The 22851-nt window shown below is 35.1% G+C and overlaps 1 protein-coding gene and 1 pseudogene across 1 annotated transcript; both read right to left on the reverse strand.

The window, feature by feature from the left end:
• Positions 1–8362: 8362 nt before the first annotated feature.
• LOC149786264 (toll-like receptor 6) lies at positions 8363–10147 on the reverse strand (annotated as a pseudogene).
• Positions 10148–18666: 8519 nt separating this feature from the next.
• Positions 18667–22308, reverse strand: LOC149786265 (uncharacterized). Its single transcript, XM_089976642.1, has one exon. It carries the CDS (start codon positions 22306–22308, stop codon positions 18667–18669), a length of 3642 nt encoding a protein of 1213 aa, XP_089832768.1.
• Between the last annotated feature and the right edge of the window lie 543 nt (positions 22309–22851).

The raw sequence follows: 22851 nt of genomic DNA on the forward strand, positions 1-22851 counted from the left end.
ATGTCCCATGTTTAACCTGACCAGATAACCTTTGATATATGTTTGAATTCCGATAGAACGATATCTAACATAACGAGAGATGAGAAATTATCTGTTCCCTGTAGGACAACTGACAATATTTAGGTTGTCTCTGCTTATTTTGTACGGGGAAATAGCTCCACGGACGTATCCACGGAAGTACGCACTTATGTTTCCACCTACCCACACATAGTTTGAGGGCCGAAAAGAGGCGAGACAGTAGGGAGGTCGGAAAAATAAAAAAGCGAAAGAACCTGGTTGAACCAACATAGTGAAGTTGGAGTGGACCAGAATAAGCAGGTTATGAAATTGTACAAGGCAATGACTTCGATCGTTCAGTCGGTTATATAATGAACCTATTATATCATTTAAACAGATCGGCTATTTAGATGAATATATTTGTGGTTTTGCCTTCAGTGACAGATTTATTCCAAAAAAGTGTATCTTCCTAATGTAATGTATTATCCCACTTGTTGATATAACTGATTAAATATTGTATTTTTCCATGTGTGTGTGGGGGGGTGCTCGTTTCATTCCGTTCGATATATCTGCTCAGATCTCAATTTATTTCATCTATAAGTTTGACACTTTATTTTAATATTCACTCGATCTGGGCATCAATAGATAGGGCGATCACCCTCCAGATAACGATATCCAAAAAAAAGCGGACACCTTGTAAGAAGGTACAACATGATAATACTAAACGACTAATAGCATACCGCTACATCTAGGTTAATGAGCCTGTAGTCAGGCAACCATGGAACAATAGTTGTATTTAGGATACTGGAACGGTAGCCAGGCACTGTTGGAACAATATTGTTGACTATGATACAGGTATAGGAAATGCAATGGTCTCATTCAGTCCCAGATTTAATATTTGCAGTGGAATATATGGTTACCTTGTGAACCAGCTGTTGAATCGTAAATTTTCCCATACATGAACACTAATTTTCCATCTATAAATCACTCTTAATTTATGTGTATTACTGATAAATGTTGACATATATCCATCTAAACTAATACAGATGGTTAATACTGCCTAATGACTAAATTTATGTCATCCTTGTAAACGCTTTCTTTAATTTCGATCATAAGTGATTACCATTTGTTTTCGTAATTACCATTATGTCCTTTTCTAGTATTTTCTCAATCCAAGTATTCTTTCTAGGCACGGCTAGATACAAGATTTGTTCCTTCAACATCCCTTGCACATTGCTCACTGGAGTAATTATTGATAATTTCTAGTTTATTGCGTGCACGTCATTGAATATTGGACCTTAACAAGAGTAGGCAAATATAAACATTATATGCGTTTGATCACTACCATTTCAATCAAATTCAGTACCTCCTATCAATGTAAACTGATTCGAAATCTTTGCTCTAAGATAAAAATCAATGCTCTAAGAAGACCAGAGGGCTCAGAAATTACTTAGTTTCTGTTGATTTTTTAAGTTTCGATATACTATATCTGCCTGAAATAATCTTGAACGGAAATATTACTGATGTATATATTGGTTTCCCCATAACAGTTCCAGGAGCCAAGTCTTATTTGGAAGTGGTTGGAATACGCATATAAGAGAAGAATTATATTTATGAACTGAGATGATATCTAACAAGTGGGAACCCAGAAATATTGAGCGCTGACATTTTTACGATGGGTAAATCTTTTATATTAGGTTATACAACTATGTCCATAACTTCACCAATTGAATACAGAGTTTATCTTATTTGGAGACATAAATCATAAGCTCCTTCAGATATATATATATAGTTATCATAGTTCCTTCAGACAGATTAGCGATCGTGAACTGATTCAAACAGATTAACAGCCGTGAGCTGCTGTTTCTCTCATGTGCTTCAGACATACATTGATGAGTTTTAAATGGTGTTCGTATTTAACCAGTAACTTCAATGAGCAAACGTGCATGCGTTTTAAATATATCACCATTAGAGTGTATTTGAAAGACGTTTGACTGTTCATTTCCTTTTAATGTGTTGATTTGATGTCCTTACTTAGCAAGCTAAATACGTTAAAAGGTTGAGACGTATATCATTTAAAGTGCTAATTGTAATACCCTTTAGTGTTCTAGGAATAAATCCTCGTTTGAGTGTTGGAAATTACAATCTTTCAAACAAAGAATAACATAATTTTGGCTCATTTTTAGAAACACACATCAAATATTATGAATAATATTACCACAGCTTTAATTCCTTTATGAAATAAATTTATTACGTTTTTGATTGGAAAACTACACAGGCTCTTACAGTTTATTTTTTGTATGTGTTTAGGCAAGATGTGAATATAAATCTACCGTATAATGCGTTATTGTATAATAATGATATTATCATTTCTTCTAGTGTGTATATATGCATGAACAGCAAATAAAAAAATAAAAAAAACTAGGCTTAAAGCATCTAGAAGCATTATCGCTCAGGCGACAGTTAAAATATATTATGAAAAACAGTGCATGCCCGAGAATCACAAGTAAAATCAAACCTGGCAGGACGGACATACAGATATACGAACGTACGGACACGGTTAATATTAAATACCCCAAACCCCATGGCTAATATGATAGGCATAATATAAGGCCAACATATAAGTACAGTTACGGATGTCGGATAAAATACAAATGTATTTCTACGAGACAGGTGATGTCAAACATGTCCAATATCAAAGAGTCACGCGTTATTGCTCAAGGACTGTGCTTGTATAATGTTTATCTTCTGTATCTATTGAAATTTCTAGACTCTAGGCAAGAGGATATTTGCTTTAAAACTTGTGAACTTGAACTGGTGAGTGAGCATATCGACGAATGATTTGCATTTTGTCTAGTGGACCGTACCACGGTTCTTTCTCACAGTACTGGTACTTTGGTAGTTTCCCTAAGTAACGAATGTACCGAAATTCCCAAGTGATATAGGTGCGAATATAGTGATATTAACGCCATCTTTGCATTTTTCATGACAAAATAATTTTAAATTATTATTAATTTTTGTGCAAAATAGTAGAATATGTCCAAAATTATTTTAAATATTACAAATACATTTATGTTCCTTTAATTGTTTGACATGTGTCTTATAGGCCAGCGTGGTGCCAAATTTGAAAGATATTCGGCCAATTATCCGGAAAATGTTTGGTTAAAAACAAAATTGTATTTTGGTTATTTATTAGCGTATATTAATGTGTTAATTGCATGTATTTATTCAATGATTTACAGGACAGCATTTTGCTGACGTAAATTCTCAATTCCACATAGTATTTTCTCTTTTGTTAAGTGGTTTTTTTTTAGAATTGACTGACCCTCGCTGATAAATATATTGCTCTCGTATTGACATCTCACTTATAGGTTATCTGTCTGTTATATCAATAGTGTACTTGTTGGCTTCAGTGTCAATGCTTCCTATGTTCATCAACAACTGTTTAATCATAGCAAGATGGTATCAAATAAGTGTCAGCTGCAGTATAAGCTTACTCATCCCAAATTTAGTTACAGATTTTAGGTCACATTTTATTAAACAATTAACAGATACATAAAAATTCATATACTATATGGTACGAATCATTCATATTCCAGGATTTCTGGGGTGAAGTGGGGTTTGTTGCGATTTTGCTTTGACCCGATTTGTTTATTTTCTTTTATGTCAAGCTAATAATAATTATTATGATCGTTCAGATAATACAGTGGATATAACATAGTCATAGTTTGCTATAAATCACCGAAAGATATTTTCTCTTCCATTGGTACGCGGAAATAGAAAAAAGACAATATTAGGCGCCTGCTAAAGAATATTAAATTATTGTTCCCTAATTTAACTGCGGTATACCATGGTGCGTATAGAGGAACCTTCAGAAAGGCCGAGGTATACCGCGGTAAAAATGCTTAGATAGTACCCAGCTCTAATGAGAGGAATGCCTAGTCAAACAGAATATATCAAGAGAGTTTGTGACCTGAAAATACATGTAAAACGTGAGAACCAAAATCTTAATGAAAATCTTATACGATTCCATCCTTGATACCTAGCTCAAAGGACCGAGTCAGTGTGTACCTAATTCAGTTAGCATCGCTTGATAATGATTAATTCCTACCATAAACATAATTCATTTAAGTATTTAGAATGTTTGCCCAAATAAACGTTCATGCAAATAGTATACGACTAGGATCTTTAGCACAAGGTCGAAAAGATTTGTAAGTATATTGCAGATTAAATGGTCATTTCTTATTAAGACTTCATGCTAAGAATGAACAGAAATCAGTCGAGGCGTTTATGAAATATGTGCAAATGAAAAACCTCAGTAAAAAAATCAAATCTATTGATGACGCGTACGCCTTTCCATTATCACAGGATTTTGCTGATTTTTAGAAGCAAATATTCAATCTTAACAAATAAAAGTAGTCTTATCTTTAGATGAGGGTAATATACTAGTCAGCAATGATTTTCAAAAACACATATTTTATTAGGTATTAATTTCGATACATCATATAAAATCAACTGCCATTAATGTATGTTATAGGAGCTTAATTACAATTTTTGAGATACGCAAAACGACACAAATACTAAGAGTTGAAGGATTTAATTATTGTAGTATATGCGAAGCACTTTAAAAGAAGAAATACAGAAAGTTTAATACAGAAAATATCTTTGCGTATTTAAATTGGGTTGGGGAGGATAGGGTACCTTAGATATGGATCAATAAAAACACCATAAAAATTGTTTTTAAACTGAGCTTTATAGATGTATAATTGTTTTAGCTATACTTGGCCACTTAGTGGACGGTTTATACATATATTAGGACAGAACTTGTAAATAAAAGTATTAAGATTGACATTTTCTCTAAATTATATTAAAAGTAATGTTTTCATTAAATTAGAGGCCGACCGAAATTCGGTTTCGGTTTCGGCGCCGTAAGTTAGCAAATGGCCTCTTTCGGCATAATTTCTGTTTCGGCCGAAGCCAAAAATTTAGCTTTCGGTTTGCTGTCTGTTTCGGTCGAAACTGATATTGACTTTCGGTCATCAGCCGAAGATCTATTTTAACTTTCAGAATGGAACGCTAGTGCTGCGTCTATTACTCAGCTTCTCGGCCGGTCAGTCGGCTCTAGGTAATTCTAGACACTGTTGCATTTCAGTCTACTCGCGTGTTGAATACAGAGCTTTCGAAGTCTGACAATATTGATAATTTCATTTAGTTAAACTTTAGCGAATTAATCTGTGTGAAGTAGAAAAATGAAGTTAATAATAAACGGATTAGTTAATCACCGCAAAGAATGTCGAAAAATGCAGTGTGGGATTACTTCACAAAAATCGATTTTGATGCAAGCAAGGCGCAGTACAAAGAATGCAACAAACTGTTATCACTTGGCAGCGATAAACCAAGACTTCAGACAGTTTCAGTCTTGAACGTTCATCTGGCCAGCTGCCACAAGGAGCTCCATGGTACATATCTCAAGAGGTCCGTGAACGACGGAGCAGAGCGTGCCTCGAAAAAGATGATGATGGAAGAGAAAGCGACTAAACATGCATTACCGAATTTTGTGCAGACGTCCTTGACATCAATGGTCGAGAGCAGAATGGTCTGGCCTGATGACCACGTTGCAGTTCGGCGAATTGATAACTGCATCATGGACTTGATCGTTGTCGACATGTTACCCTACTCAGTTGTTGAAGTGTAGCATTGCATCATGACCCAGGCCTATTCAATAAATCTTGTGTTCAGCAACTTCGGTTTATCTTTCAGTTTCGTCGGAAGGTGTAGTTAAACTTTCGGTTTCGGCTTCGGTTTCGGCCAAAAGTCAATTTATAACTTTCGGTCTGGTTTCGTTTTCGGCCGAAACCAGAAATTTATTTTTTTCGGTCGGCCTCTACATTAAATTATATTGAAAGCAATTTTCCACTAAACTATATTGAGATAATTTTTATCTATTTGTGCAATATAACTGTATGCTATTTTATAAAGATCGCGCTTTACGATCAGGTGCAGAAATCCACAAAATACATTTCGCTCGTATCTAAATGTCAGCAATTGTCAGAACAAAATACATTTCGCTCGTATCTAAATGTCAGGAATTGTCAGCATAAAATACATTTCTCTCGTATCTAAATCTCAGCAATTTAGACTAGGGGTAAGCTGCTGAACAGGCGAATTATTAAATCAATAATGGACGAATTACACAGATAGTTCACACGATGACCCTGAGAAAGGTGAAGAGTCTTGTTCTGACTGGACTGAGCGAAAGCAAAAACTGAATAAATAGATCAGCTGGTTTACGAAGGGTTAGTTCGTTCTTCGAGGCACAACAGCTCTGTCCTGTCCTTACAGCGATTCCGTACCTCATTCCCCAAGATGTAGCCATATCAACACGCTTATTTGTGACACACTTGTTAGAGAGCCTGAACTCTTTCTTCTCTCTCTCCCTCTAACCATGGGCAAAGACATTTCTTTACTTATAAATAATCCATTCTCATAGCAAGAGATGAGAAGAAGGTTATGATGCAATCCGAATCATAAGACGTATATGTGATTCATTTAAACGCACGTAATTTGATCCACAGGAACCAGTCGAGCCCAATAATTGAGGGTTGGGTTGGATATGTGCCTCATGCTCCCCTACTTATAATATGTATATCCTCAGACGAAAGAGTTACATAAATTGAGAGCTTATGGTAACATAGACTGAGAGCATATAGGAACCAAATCTGGACGCAAATAGTAGCAGGTACTGAGAACATAGACAGACTAACACAGTCCGAGAAAATTAATGATTTCAAATCTCTCTCTCTCTCTCTCTCTTTATATATATATATATATATATATATATATATATATATATATATATATATATATATATATATATATATATATATATATATATATATATATATATATATATATATATATATACATACCTATCTATCTAGCTATCTAGCTATCTATATATCTGAGAGAGAGAGAGAGAGAATCTAATAGCATTGCAACAACACGCTTGAGCGAATAAATATTTCTTTAGTTATCATTTGGATCTACCCTGTCTTCACAAAAGATCGCTATTGGACAATTTTGCAAACCATTAATACGTCATATGGATATTGAAAGCAAATAATATTTGTTAGTACCAGCAGAAAGCAAAACCTTGACACTGCGTTCAAATTTCGCTCTAATTAGACCTTGCTTTGCTTCCAAACCTGAATGTTGTCTTCAACCTAAAGACTTCATTAAATATTGCCTCCTAATGCGGAAACGGCATGTTTGTTCGTGGAGCTCTCAGACCAAGTTGCACTTTAAAGCAAATATCGAATTTCAGTGCAGCTATTGTGAATGTGTGGTTGTTTGTGTGCTTGTGTCATACGTGTACAGAATCTTCACTTATTCTTAAAGCCATATTTTTCCTCTATCACTACCGAAAAGACGTAAACTTCATATAATGCAATGGCATGATTTTGTGGCTATCAGTGCAGAATGCTGACAATATTTTCAGTAACGGCACATCAAGGATCAAGAACATATCCAGGTGTATATTCCGAGCTGAATAGTAAAACGTTAGCAGACAATTTAGTGAAAAATAACGAGAGATGTTCACAATACATTATTTCTCACATCCACCTATCATGTAGATTTTAACATGTTATGATTATTTTCGGTCATTTAGACTGACGCATTGATAGGAACCTATTATACTCAACAAGTGCGATTGCATTGTGTTTTACATCTTATGCTGGGTAAGGGAGGCTGGTGATGGTCAATCGATAGTACAGTTTAAACTATGATGTCTGCGGCCTTTAAACGATAAGTTATTCTGTTTTTGAGACAATCAAAAGCTTCAGTCATACAAAATAATATCAAATATATTTCCCAAAGCAAAGTGTCATTACCAGGCATTTGCAATCCAATTCATCCGATTAAGTGGATTTATCAATGTAATCTTGTATTAAGTATTATTATTATTATTATTATTATTATTATTATTATTATTATTATCATTATTATTATTATTATTATTATTATTATCATTATTATTGTTATTATTATTATTATTATTATTATTATTATTATTATACTTCGGAAAGTCAATCTGTACAAAATACAAACAATACCAATATGTTGAAGAAACCAGTTTAGATTTATCAGACAATAAATAGATAAGAGCAATGCGCATCAATCATTTTTAAGCAGTAAAACGACGACAACGACAACACCAAGAATAAAAAATACAAGCAGGAAAACGACGATAACTACAACAACAACACGAAAAAATTACCAAGCAGAAAAACGACGACAGGAGCAATAACAACAACAAAAAATCGAAAACAATAAAAACCAGCATGTCTTTAGTCCATGTTTTTCTTTACTTAAGACATAGGATCTTTTCCCAAGACCAAGCATCGTCGAGGTTTACGTACGTATTTCTCTGCATATAATATATCAATTTAGGGATCAGTTTAGATTTATCAGTTTCACCCAAAAGAATAATAATGACACGATTTTTCTCTTCTGCTAGTAGCTTTTGAGAAACAGTCTGAAACTCGTAATGGCACCATTCACTCTAGATAACACCACTAATACTCGCTTACAAGACTCATTGCTAAACACAATGTTGTCTGCAATCGCTGTTCCGACAAGGAAATGTCTATAATGAACGCAGAGTCTGCAATTCAAATTATTTTCCAGAACCGGAACTAACTCATGCACCACATAGTCTTCATCCTTACTGCTGTAGGAAACAAAATCATCATATGGTTTGTACATATCTGTCTGGTCCTGTTCTTTATTGCAGATTCGCTGTACGAACTTTGCGTAAATCCAAACTTTCAGAAAATCCAGGTTCTGAAGACGCAAAAGAGAATAATTAAAATAATCACGATGGTCCCAAGTAAAGTTGTTAGCGCAACACCAAGGTAACTTTATGTATGAGTTCCTTACTTTGGCGCACGATAATAACTGGACACAAATCAAGTCTTTTATTGTTTTGACGTTGGACTATATGAAATGGTCAAAATATATTAGAAATTCACCATCACATGTCCATTGATTACCCGAAAGTTTGAGCGATGATGCAAAGAATATTTCATACAAGAAATATCCCTCTTTTTGTAGAGCAAGTTTTGGAAAGTTCAGCCTGTATTGGAAAAGTCCAGCCTGTATTGGAAAAGTCCAAGATGTATGTTGCAAGAGGATGACTGAAAGATCCATCTTTTATAAAAGTTTTTGCTAAGTGATAATCGTTGCAATTTGTTCAGTCCAAAGAAAGTCTTTGAGGAAATCAAAGATTAAAGATTCCATAAAGATGCATGGAATTATTCATAGAAAGATCCTCGAGGCGTATCGTATTTGGAAAGGAATGTATCGACGCTACAATGATGTTATTTCCATTCTGGTACAGACGCGTTGCTGCCGGAGGTATTTCTCTTGGAACTTCATCAAACAGTTTTCTCTCCCATAGGACCGAATTCACTGATCTGTCATTGCTTATAAAACATATGCACTCCTCGGGACGACGTGCGAACATGCATATACATCTAAGAAACAGCACAAACAAATAAAAATGTTACAATGACTTTTATACTGACAAAGTTAATCTCCGGTATCAAGCATCTAGATCACAGAATCAATCGGACTATTAAATACGGTGCACGTGAGCGTAAAACTGTCTATATTAAGCATACCATATATATTTGGATACGAAAGCCATTTTTGAATCCATTGCAAGTTACAATCACAATTGATAGGATTTCCTTGTAGTTTTAATGTCGCAAATATTAATAATTTGTATATGCAGTTTCATCGTGATTTATTACCTCATTATATGATAAAATCTGAAGATTAAGAAGGTATTCGAATGCACGAATAGATAATCCTTCAAATTTATTATTTGAGATCAATCAATGTTCAATTGCTTGAAATGTGCTAAAAAATGAGAGGATATATGCAGTCTAACATTATTGGAACTCAGATTAAGGTTACGAAGACCTGCGAAATTGCTATGTCGGAAAACATTTTTGTCGTATATATTTTTGTTTCGTAAATTTAGTTCCATAATTGGCAAGTTGCCAAATGTACTGTATTATAAATAGTCAATTTCATTATTTGCTATGTTAAGCATTAACATATATTGTAAATTTCGGATCGTCATTGCCCGGATAGCTTTAATTATTTTGTTATCAAATTCATTTGCTGCAGAGCCACTGACTATTCCACATTGGGAGTTGACCGCTCCGGTTGCCTAGTGGTTAGAGCGTCCGCCTCAGATCCGGGAGGTCGCGGGTTCGATCCCCGGCTGCGTCATACCAAAGACTTACAAAAATGGTACGAACAGCTTGGCGCTCAGCATAAAGTGTTAAGTGTTAGGACTGGTTGGCCTGGTGTCAGGATACTGTGACTGGGTGGGACATCATGTTACATGTCTGCTGCATGATGTCCCAGTGCTAGTCATCACTATAAACTGGCACAATGCAGACATCGTAGCGATTTGACTGACAAAATGTTAAAGCTACGTTAAAAATCAAAATCACACACACACTCACTGGGCGTTAATAATAGAACGAAAGCTAAACAAATTAAACTAAACCAAACCAGAACAGATAAGATACTATACAGGACAACAACAAAATACTTTACTCTGCTTCCATAAACGAAAACGAGAACCATTTACCACCGAATGGTGGATAGGATTGATTCTAATCCTTGAAAAATTAACTAATAAGCAGTACCTTGTGCCAAGGGCGTTCTACTTTCCACGTGTATTTCAAATCAAATCGTATTTTTCACCCGTCTCAATACTTGATTGTCGCATTGGCCGCGATTCCGTTTTGTTCCACAACTTCGCTGCGCAAATTATTTATTTACCTTAATACGGCCTCGAGGTTTGCAATCCTCTTGTCGAACTTTTTGCTGTTGATTTGAGCGATAATTTGGTCATTTGGTATGCGACCACACCAACACTCAAAAATAAATTTCTGTTCATGTAGAACATTTTCACATCTACATGTTCTGGCAACTGCCGTTTTTGTTTTATGTATGTATGTATGTATGTATGTATGTATGTATGTATGTATGTATGCATGCATGCATGCATGCATGCATGTATGTATGTATGTATGGATGGATGGATGGATGGATGGATGGATGAATGGATGGATGTATGTATGTATGTATGTATGTATGTATGTATGTATGTATGTATGTATGTATGCATGTATGTATGTATGTACTACACACGTAGACAAAGTAGCTTGCCGCACATCCTATTTTTCCTCTAAAAGTTCTCTTGTTCAATCCTTAAATATCCAGTCCTTTAAATATCTAAAAATGTCAGTGACTTTGCACTGCTCGTTCTTTATACAAAATATTTAACCATATTTATATAGAACCATGTAGCCGTCGTATTAGTTTTATTACATAGATCGTAGTATATTAAATAATATATACTCACGTTATTCGTTGTAAGTACCCATGATCGATCAATGTGTATGTGTGTGTCTGTGTGTGTGAATTTGATTTTTAACGAAGCTTTAACAATTTTTGGGTCTTATCGCTATGATGTCTGCAGTGTGGCAGTTTATAGGGATGCCTAGCACTGAAGCATCAGGTCACAGAAATTTAGCATGATGTGCTACCCAGTCACATTATTTTGACACCAGGCTGACCAGCCCTAATACTAACCCCTTCATCCTGAGCGCCAAGCGAGGCAGCTGTTGGTACCATTTTTTGTACGTTTTTTTGGCATGACTCAGCCGGGTTCAAACCCACAATCTCCCATATCCGAGACAGACGCTCTAACAACTAGGCAAACGGAGCGGTCTAGAATAAAAGTGAAAATCATTGTACGACAATTTGAGACCAAGCTTACAACGTGCTATGCCTAAATAAAACACCAGGATCAATTATATGAGATGAAAGTCGCCAGAGACAATATGGCAACATTCTGGTGCTTTCCAACTATATACACAGGATTTTTACCGAGGATGAGACTAAGAGCAGTGTGGAGCTGAATAGACGAAAACATTCGGACAAATATGGTCGTTGTAGCAAATGATCCATTGCAATAGCGTCTACGGTCACGTCTGATGATAAGTGAGCTGGGCTTAACATAGAGCCAACTACTCGTGAAAAAAGGTTTTTAACAAAGTTCGCCATTGGGGGAAGGGCGAGGGACAGACCACCTCGATGTAAGGTTCGTAAAAATTAAAGCTTCAGTAAGGTTCTTCTGAAATAGGTTACAAAAAATGGAGTGAATCGACGGTATAAACGAAAATTCTAACATAGTGCCATCTAATGAAATAATTAAATCGTTACGAAATTAATAACTGTGTATGATTCTGCGCTAACCATGGAATCTCACACATCAAAGCCAGCTCGACAATGACTATAAGCAATGAAGAAATGTCTTATCGTCATTCATTCTGTCAAACAACAGCTGCAACAACGTCAATGTGATCGAATGTACTTTGCAGAACGTGCTGGAAATTGTTTGAGCCGGTTCTTTCCATCGTTGAAACAAACCACTAAAAGAAATGGAAAAATAGCAGGAAGAACAAAAGCCACTAACAAGTTTCTCTTTGATTAGCCGATTCTCAACCACAATTATATATCAAGGCTCGTATTAAAACCAGAAACAGAAAAAAACTCACCAAAAGCTAAAACTGATATTGTGGATCAGTTTAGCAGCCAATGTATTGTAGCTATCATGGATAAAAATAAACTATTTGGAATTACTGCGTTTGAAAAAGAAGAATATATGAAATCTGAATTTGTCAAAAAGTATACGAAGTCTTGCTAACTGGCTTAAATATCTGTATTGCATTACCCTTTATGTCAGAGGTGACGATGGATATTTTAAATTACTTGGCCAGGCATTTGAATAATATGTTGACAATTAAAACAAGAAAAGGAACAAAAACAAGACGAAATGAATGGTGAACTTCAAAATCAAAAGTAGCAAGGTGAAAAGCAGGAGCTTGAACTAGATCTGAAAAAAGAAGGAAAAGGTAGAAGTTATGTCAAAGATTCTCCATGACAAAACAACTGGAATTGGTCTTGCTATTCAAGGAAGTGGCCTTAACACTCTACAGGATAACGTTTGCTCTGATAACGTACCTTATAATATCGATCGACTAGAAATTATTATTGGTAATAATTTCCTGAAATCATCAGTGAAGCTACTGCGATGCGATTACTCGGCGTTTATTTATAGGTGGAGTAATGGAAATGAACGGATACCGGGCAATTACCGATGAAATTATCGTCCATTACCACTGCGATTAGGTATGCAATTAAATCAATGACAATAAAATAGCATAATCTTACACAAGGCCCAACATGGACTTGTGCTGGTCATAATGATAACTTCATGATTACCAACACATACTGTTATCTACGGTGATTGATTCAGAGATGTTGTTCAAGGTCTATTCAGAAAGGTAAACATAAAATTAAAACCGATTGCAAAACAATGATAAATCACTTTCAGCAGTCCGAGACAGTCTCACATGATTAATATGATGAAAATCAAAGCCAGCAAAACCTGCGCACCACCGAAGTGATCATAGCAAGTGTCACTAAAATAATAAATCAAGCTGCAAATGAACGGCTGAATAAATTCTCAGGCGTGCCTCTGACAAAACAAACTGACGAGAGAGAAAATATAAAAGCAAATCAAAGAAAAGGAAGTGGTCTGATCGACGTCGTCGGTGGATCTAGCAATAATCATTAATTGATCGTGAGGATCTCTCACTATCTTTGGAAAATCATTTTAGACAACAGTAAATATAACAAAATGATCAAGCGTGTGTATTGTCCCGCATTTGATATTTATTCACCCGTCCTCAAGGATGAATCAGTGCTTGATAATCAGTATTATTCTTATGATGCATGTTTACCTGACGCACGTGAATGAATCGAACTACAAGTAAGTTCATGATACAAGCAGATACTTCCTTCCCGTTGAGCCATTCATTGAGATCGTAGGGAAAATTTGAAAGCAAATAATATAGTAGGACAGATTATTTAAGTAAAAGTAATACGATTGAAATTTTCTCTTAATTATATATAAGTAAGTTTTGATTAAATTATATTAACAGTAATTTTCTATTAAAATATGTTGAGATTAAATTCATTTATTTTGGTATTACACTTGTGCACTATGTAATAAAGATTGCGCCCTTATGATCAAAAAGGCAAAATACTTTGTACATACATTTCCCTTGTATCATAAGTCAGCAAACAACTATACTCGGTAAGTTGTTTAGACAGATGAACTAGACGAATTCCAAGGATTCTTTTTAGATGAGCAAATGAGCTGATCTAGCAGAATTGTCTACCTAATGACGCACATAGACCCAGACGATAGTCTGTAGGAACGATTGATCCTCACTTTGAGATTCTGGAGTACACAAGAACTAGACGCATGTCCATATTTCGACGTGTTATAAGAAACTGATATAAAAAGCGTCTATCCACGGACATTCCAGTTCCTTCGTCAGACACTCAAAAAGGCTTGTGTCAATACAGGTAAGATTATCGCCTATGTACAATTTTTCATATAGTATAAGGAATTTTGGTGTTACGATGTTAATCTAACATTAGTACGTTGCAACATTATGTTATTTTAATATTTCTTTGCTATTCTTTAATATAATGTGTTGGGAAGTTTAATTCTCTCTCTCTCTCTCTCTCTCTCTCTCTCTCTCTCTCTCTCTCTCTCTCTCTTGACTAAGAGTTTATGAGACAACCAGTCTTGTAAAAGACATATCATATTGAATTGGCGCTTGGTCAAGAATGGTGTCGTAGAGTTGTTTAACAGTGCCACATACATGATTGACGGAAAGAATACTGAATAATGCATCGAAAACGGCGATGCAGCTACGACGATACCGGGCCTCACAGGATATTCCAATGTTTATCTCGGTTTGCTGGTCCGTCAATGATATTCCGCGAACGATAACAATGATCATCCTGAGAATCGCAAGGTAACAATCAATGACAATTTTAGCGATTCTCAGCGCGTCGATCGATCTTAAATGAATTTTCATGTGCCATATAGCTATCACAGTGATGTTGCTGGGTTATTCATATAGCAAGATAGCTTTCAAAGTGATGTTGTTGGGTTATTCGCATGCCAAGATAGCTTTCAAAGTGATGTAGCTGTGTTATTCATATGGTAGATGGCATTAAAGCAGGGAGTTTCAGTATATTATTCATAGTGCTTGAGGATAACGCACTGGTAGATTATCAGGAGGGAAAGTCAACAATGGTGTTTGATACGCTCAGGGGTAGTGAACTGTCTCTGAGAATAAATGAATATCTAGATTCATCTGAAGAAGTGTTACTGGATTTTGAGATCAACCATGTTCCACGCGTGTAGTATCGGTTGATGACGTTCATGGGTCAAGATCAGAAATTGATCCTGGTTTGCAGATATCTCAGTGGTATTTCGCAACATTATATCCGATCTATTATTTCTCACAGGAACATCTATATCTGTTAAGACAATCCGTCGTTGACATACATTTTTGAGCTAGTATACCACGACCACCTACAGCTTGTGGTGGACCTGCGCAAGCTGGTGGTTACAGAGCCATCATTTTATCCTGTCAGACCGGTGAATTTTGTGTGTCAATGCGATATATACACTAAAATCTGGATTAGCGACATGGTTAAAACAAAATAACACTATCAAACATGCCGCCGAGGTCAACGACGTATACAGGCTCAGTTTTCAGTTCTGCAAAGGATAGGGTATTTACAACTTATCCATGGGGTCATTTAACCGATAGATTTTCTGTAACCGTGTTAGTCATTCAAAATCAAATACGAAGTAAATATTCATATTGATATTGACGACAAAAAGTTAACTGCAGCGACGTATTGAATTCGTCGCAAAACACCTCAGTTGATTACTTGTATTTACACCATGAATCTCAATATTAATGCTCACCATCTCACACAGTCCTACAGGTATGATCAAGCAGGTGCTTGGCAGGCATAGTTGAAATATATCATAAACATACACTTACATGACAAACCAAAAGAAGCGCCACATACGCATCGTCGTCATCAGGAATGTTTTATACGAGGCATCTGCTGTGGTCGCTGAGACTATGCCATTACTCGATACATTATCCGCAACGTACATGATGGAATAGTTTTAGGAAACGGTGTTGCCGTTATCGCCGATGTTGCTGGTTTCCTCATCGAGGCTGATAAATTACACAAACACACATAACTTTTATCAAAAGCAACGAACGCATAGGCACAACTGCCATCGGTGATGTCGTCAGGACTGGACAACGTTGCAATGTCCGACGAGTGTATTACAATAAGCAACAATTATCATAATGCCCCTGAGTCCTTAATCAATCAGACATTGACATCGTTGAAACCACCACATTTAGAATCTGTGTAAATAATAATTATAAATCATGAATGTGTTACTCGAATTTTTACGTATATCTAATTTTATATATATATATATATATATATATATATATATATATATATATATATATATATATATATATATATATATATATATATATATATATATATTTAATTGTTTGTTTTTCAGTTTTAAAAAATTATTTTCCTTTCATGCTATTGTAATGTAAATTTATTCACTAGATATTATACTTTTTCAGAAACAATTTTTACCTTGACTGTTAGGTTATAAACAACAGGTGTTGATTTAAATTCTGACCGCGATTCAGAATTAGTAAACAAAGTTATATTTTATTTTAATATGGTTGGTTGTTGTCAAGGTCATGATGGGACTACGTGGGTTAAGAAGTAATCTCTTTTCAAAAAATAATTTCTGGGAATAAAATCAATGGTCTAATCATGGTCATATTCTATGTATGTGATATAAACATGATCATGTAACCCCTCTCTCATTTCGCAACTGGGGTTAATTTCGAAACTGTGTCTTATGATACAATATAATCTTTGTTTTGATAGAGATTTCTCAGTTTGGGGCTTTTCATACTGATGTCAAGTCAATTTGTTGTAGCCAGATTTGAGCTATAATAATTATTCAGATCAGCTGGATTTCAAAAGGATTAATTCTTTATTCTCTGGAAATATTTTGAGTAGTGCTCACACATAAATTTTGAAAAGAGATTGCTTACAAATTTAATTTGGATTCCAGCACCGGAGTGCCATTAGTTGTATTTCTACAAGGAACTGTAGATAAGCACAGTGCTGACTACAGCATACGTCATCGTCATCCATCTTAGAATTTCTTTCAGGATTCGAACTTGAAACTATTAAACATTTATTACTAGGACTTTGCAATTTAATTCGTGGAATATACTTAGATTATATTTGGATTTGATTTTTGAAACCGTAAGTTCTTCTTTTTTTTTATTTTTACACAATTTTCCATGAAAAATAAATTATGTTTTAAATTTAAAAATGCTAGTTATTTTCACTCGTTCTGTATTGCTGTTTATTCGAGCCTAAACACGTAACATAATATTGGTAGTAAAATTGCTGTTAACACACCAGCAGCCCAGATATAAGCGACATCAATGCTGCCGAGATTTGATATTAGTTTTCCTACCCTGATAAAAGCTCCCAGATCCCATCGAAACTTAGAAATCGCGCTGACACAACTGTGAGGTTATACTATTTAGCCATTTGGTGGATTACCCGCCCACAATTCACTCATTAGTGGTAAAAAATTAAAATGAATGAACGCGTCAAACTGGTTCCCGACTGTAATGTCCTTAGCATTTCATTGGATTCATAATAAATGGAGCATATAAATGACGAATTTAACCGCAGAATCAAGACTATAATTGGAACAAAATCACATAACGCTATCATAGTATATAAACCAACGCTAAGTGCCGCCAGTGAAATGTCAATACAAGATTACGCCTTTGATGTATTTCATTCATTGATCAGAACTTTCCAGTAATGGCCAATGTTGAAACCTCCTCACATTGGACCAACATAGTCAAAGCGATCCGATTACACATCGGACAACCATATATTCATAAAACTTCCAGATTATTGAACGAAATAGTGGGCTATGTGGTGGAGTATAGCCCCAACTGTTTGGCACATTACTTGAATTGGTTATTGGCAGCGCGAAAGATCTCGAGTTTGCTCTTTTACCGCCAATAAAGGTAAGATATGTAGTTTTTACAAGTTATGCTTTTGGATTTAATGTAGTTTTTACAAGAGATGATAACGTTTCGTCATGAATGTTTGCGCACTGTCAGAAATGAATTATACTCAACCGGTGTGACGTGAAGGTCCCCTGGTGTTTTAGATTTATTGTTCAGCAAATGTGGCTTGTGCGATGCTTTATCAATAGTACAACATAAACTATGATGTATGCGGCCTTTAAAGAATTATTAAAGACATTTTTCAGACAAACAAACGATTCAATTTTCAATCATGACACAGTATATCAAACATTTTTCCTAAACCACGCGTTGTTATGAGGCAGTCACAGTTCAAACCGGTGGCCAACGTGGATTTATCAATATAATCTTTCTATTTGAAATAACAATAATAATAATAATAATAATAATAATAATAATAATAACAATAATAATAATAACATTAATAATAATATTAATAATTGCAGATGACATAATAAAAAACAATGACATACGTACAATCCTTTAATCCATGTTTTGTTTTTACTTAAGGCATAGCATATTTGATCTTTTCCCAAAACCAAGCATCGTTCTGGTGTACGTACGTATTTGTCTGTATATAATCTTTCAATTCAGGGACCAGTTTTGACTTATCAATGTTATCCAAAAGAATCATAATGATCCTATTTTTCTTTTCCGCTAGTAGCTTTTGATGAGCAATATGAAATTCGTAATGGCACCACTCACTCTCGACAAAATTATTTGATAATACCACTATTACACGCTTACTGGACTCAACGCTAGACACAATGTTGTCTGCAATCGCTGCTCCGACAGGAAAATCTCTAAAATGAACGCAGAGTCTGTAATTCATATTCTTTTCCAGAACTGGAACTAACTCATGCACCACATAGTCTTCATCCTTACTGCTGTAGGAAACAAAAGCATCATATGGTTTGCATGCATCTGTTTGGTCCTCTTCCTTATTGCAAATTCGCCAGCCGAACTTCACGTAAATCCAAACTTTCAGAAAATCGCTGTTCCTGAAGATGACAAAGACGATAATAACTACAATCATGAGAGCCCCAAGTAAAGTCGATAGCATCAACACCAAGGTGACGTTATGTGTTAATTCCTTACTTTGACGCACGGTAATAACTGGACACAAATCCAACAGCAATGTATCCGACAGATTTATAGTCGTGTTTGGTGGTGAAGTAGTACTTGTGGAGCAGGTCAATGCAGACAAATCTTTTATTCTTTTAACGTTGGAATACATAAAATTGACAAAATGTTTTATAAATTCGCAATCACAAGTCCATGGATTACCAGAAAGATTGAGCGATGATGCAAAAGATATTTCGTACAACACAGATCCTTCTACTTGGTCGAGCAAGTTTTTGGACAAATCCAGATAGTATATCTCAGGAACCTGACTGAAAGATCCAGATTCTATAAACGTTATTCTGTTTTTGCTAAGTGTTAATCGTTGTAATTTGTTCAGTCCAAAGAAAGTTTTTGAGGAAATTGTAGATATGGAGTTTCCATCAAGATGTAGTGTTTTCATTAGTGACAGTTTCGCAAATGTGTAATCGTGTATCGCATGTATATTTGAATCATTCATGGAAAGATACTCGAGGTGTAACATCTTTGGGAAATCATATATCGACAATACAGATATATTATTTCCATCCAGGTAGAGATGGGTTGATGCCGGAGGTATTTCTTCTGGAACTTCATTAAACCCTTTTCCTTCACATCGGATCAAGTTAACTGATCCATCAACACTGTGAAAGCACGTACAATTATTGGGACAGATGTGCACACAAGCACACGAATATGAGTTACAGCACGAACATTTCAAAACGTTACAATCACGTTCGTACTGACAAAGGAAGTTTTCTGTAGCATGCCTGTCGAGCAAGGAATAACTTGTACCATCGAATAATGTGCAAGTGATGCTAGGCAGATCTATATAAAGTTTATAATACCGTAATGAATAAAAAGGCAAATTTTGCATCCATTGCATTTTACAATCACAATTGAAGGGGTTTCCTTCTAGTTTTACGTTCGTAAATACCGATGATGTTTCCAGAGCAGTTTCATCGAGGTGTCTTATCTCATTATAGGAAAGATCGAGATACCAAAGATTAAGAAGAGATTCGAATGCACGACTATATACTCCTTGAATTTTATTATTAGAAATGAATAATTCCCTAATCCCTTGAAATGACATAAAGAAATGAGAGGAAATATACAGTTTAATATTATTGTAACTCAGATCAAGCGTACGAAGACCTGCGAAATTACTATGTCGGAAAATATTTATGTCGGATATATTATTGTTTCGTAAATTCAGATATATAATTGGTGTGTCTCCGAATGCATCGTTTTCAACATCGTTTATTTCATTCTTTTTAATGACAAAATTCTCCAGATGTCGAAAATTAGTTACCGTTTTTACTCGGATAGGTTTAATGCTGTTGTTGTTCAGGTTGATTACTAAAATGCCATTGGCACCCGCCAATCTTGAATTATCTAGGAACTTTATATTGTTATTCCTCAGATCCAAATATAACAGTTTCTGGAGTCCACGAAACGATGGTAGCTTTTCAATGGCATTATAAGAAAGATTGAGAACACGCAGTGCGAGAAGAGGTTGAAGACATTCTCTGTGTAAGGTATGGATTTTATTATGTTGCAACGCCAGAACAGACACTTTTGTAAGTCCACTAAACGCTTCCTTACTTAATGTTTCAATTACATTTCCAGAAATAAGTAGCTTTTTAAGATTTTGTAGAGACATAAATATATTCTCAGCTAAAGTCCTGATTTTATTGTCAGAAATATCCAAATAGTTCATCCGTGAAAAGGGGCTGATGGACGACATGTCCATGTTTTCGATACAGTTGTTTTTCAGAACAAGCTTTTGCAAATTGTGCAGATTTCTTATCTCATCAAAAAGGGACATATTTAGTGATAAATCAGATAAATCGAGAACAGTTAAGTTTTGGAGATGGCTCAGTAGTCCAGAAGAAACGTTTGTCAGTCTGTTCTTGTTTAAGTTCAAGACTTCTAACCCATTGACGTCCTGGAATATGAAACTAGATAATGATGTTATGAGATTATTTCCTATGTCCAGCGATGACAAAAAATATAATCTGCTAAAGGAATGCTGTAAGATCTGTTCTATTTTGTTATCACTGGAAGAGAAATGTAGAAGATTATCTGAAATATCAGAAATGTTTAGAACTATTTTCCGAAGATTATTGTTGCTTAATTCAATTACTTGTAAGTTTTTAAAAGGGGCATCGCATAAAAGACCAGTTTCATCTAATACTCCGATATCGTTATCAGTGAAATTGACCAACCGCAGATTGTGCAGACGACACAGAGATGGTGCAGAAGACATTCCGCTGTGTACAATCGATAATTCCTCGAGAAATGGTATCGTTTCAAATGCAGCCGTGTGGAAAGTTACATCTGCAGCATTATATATTTTAAGTTCTCTCAGAGCTGTCATGCCATAGAACGTTTTCTCCGGCAAATAATTAAATTGACAATTTGAAATAATAAGGGCAATGCAAGAATGAAGTCCTCTGAACATATATGGATGCAACTTACTCTTGATCAATCTGTGAGGATCGCATATAAGGGTTAATGTACTGGTTAATGTAGTTGTGTTGAAAACGTCGAAATTAGTCACCTCATGGATGTGTTGAAGCGTACAGCTGATACTAAGGTGGCGGCTGGGGATTTCTTGTAACCAACAATCACACATTGGGGGGCAAACGTAGTTATGTGGTTCATTCTCATTTTGAATCGTCCTTGTTGATTCTTGTATCATTGAAACGTTTGGTGGCATAGTACTCAAAACGGGAAATAGTGATGACGGTTCAGGTTGTAATCTTGGTTTTACCAAAACCTCCTGCTTAGCCATGATTGTCCTTTCAGTTGAATTGGTTTCTAAAGCTGACGATTTCATATTGGTTTGAACCTGAGCAGTTTGAGATAGTATGTAATAGATGGATTCAGTTGCATCCCCTGTATTGGAAGGTCGTTCGGAAAGCACTGTTCCTGTGACATTGCTTACTGGAGACAAAGCTGAAACGTTCTCATGAATTCCAGTAGAAAATGCAATCATTTCAGATAAAATTGTACATAAGCAAAGCAGTTTTACTGAAGTCATGGTCCAGTTCATCATGAACGCAGAAGCACTTACATGCCTGTAAAGAAGATAATTCTAAGTTTATATCGATCCCTAACACACACACACACACACACACACACACAAATATATATATATATATATATATATATATATATATATATATATATATATATATATATATATATATATTCGTACACATATATACATATCACATACATTAAAATAACATGGCAGTAACACTTTTTGTATGAAGCTATTGGTATGTCAAATTGTGAACCGCCGATTGCGTATTAATACACACACACACACATACATATATATATATATATATATATATATATATATATATATATATATATATATATATATATATATATACAACCTCGCAAGCATCTGCAGATGATACTACATCAATGATCAACTTCCACACATTAAGCATTAGTGACGCATGAAAATAATGAAAAAAGTATTATTATTTCCGTTTTCTATCTGAATTTAATATGGTAGACATTTTCATCCTTTCTGCTTTCATCCTTTGCAAAGTGGACAAACTAATCATAA

The sequence above is a fragment of the Sinohyriopsis cumingii genome, chromosome 12, assembly GCF_028554795.1.
Source record: "Sinohyriopsis cumingii isolate HCF-2022 chromosome 12, ASM2855479v2, whole genome shotgun sequence".
Lineage (NCBI taxonomy): Eukaryota > Metazoa > Mollusca > Bivalvia > Unionida > Unionidae > Sinohyriopsis > Sinohyriopsis cumingii.

What these genes read in the sequence shown, in the direction of transcription:
- LOC149786265 (XM_089976642.1), bottom strand. Translation starts at nt 22,308, where the DNA reads ATGACTTCAGTAAAACTGCTTTGCTTATGTACAATTTTATCTGAAATG.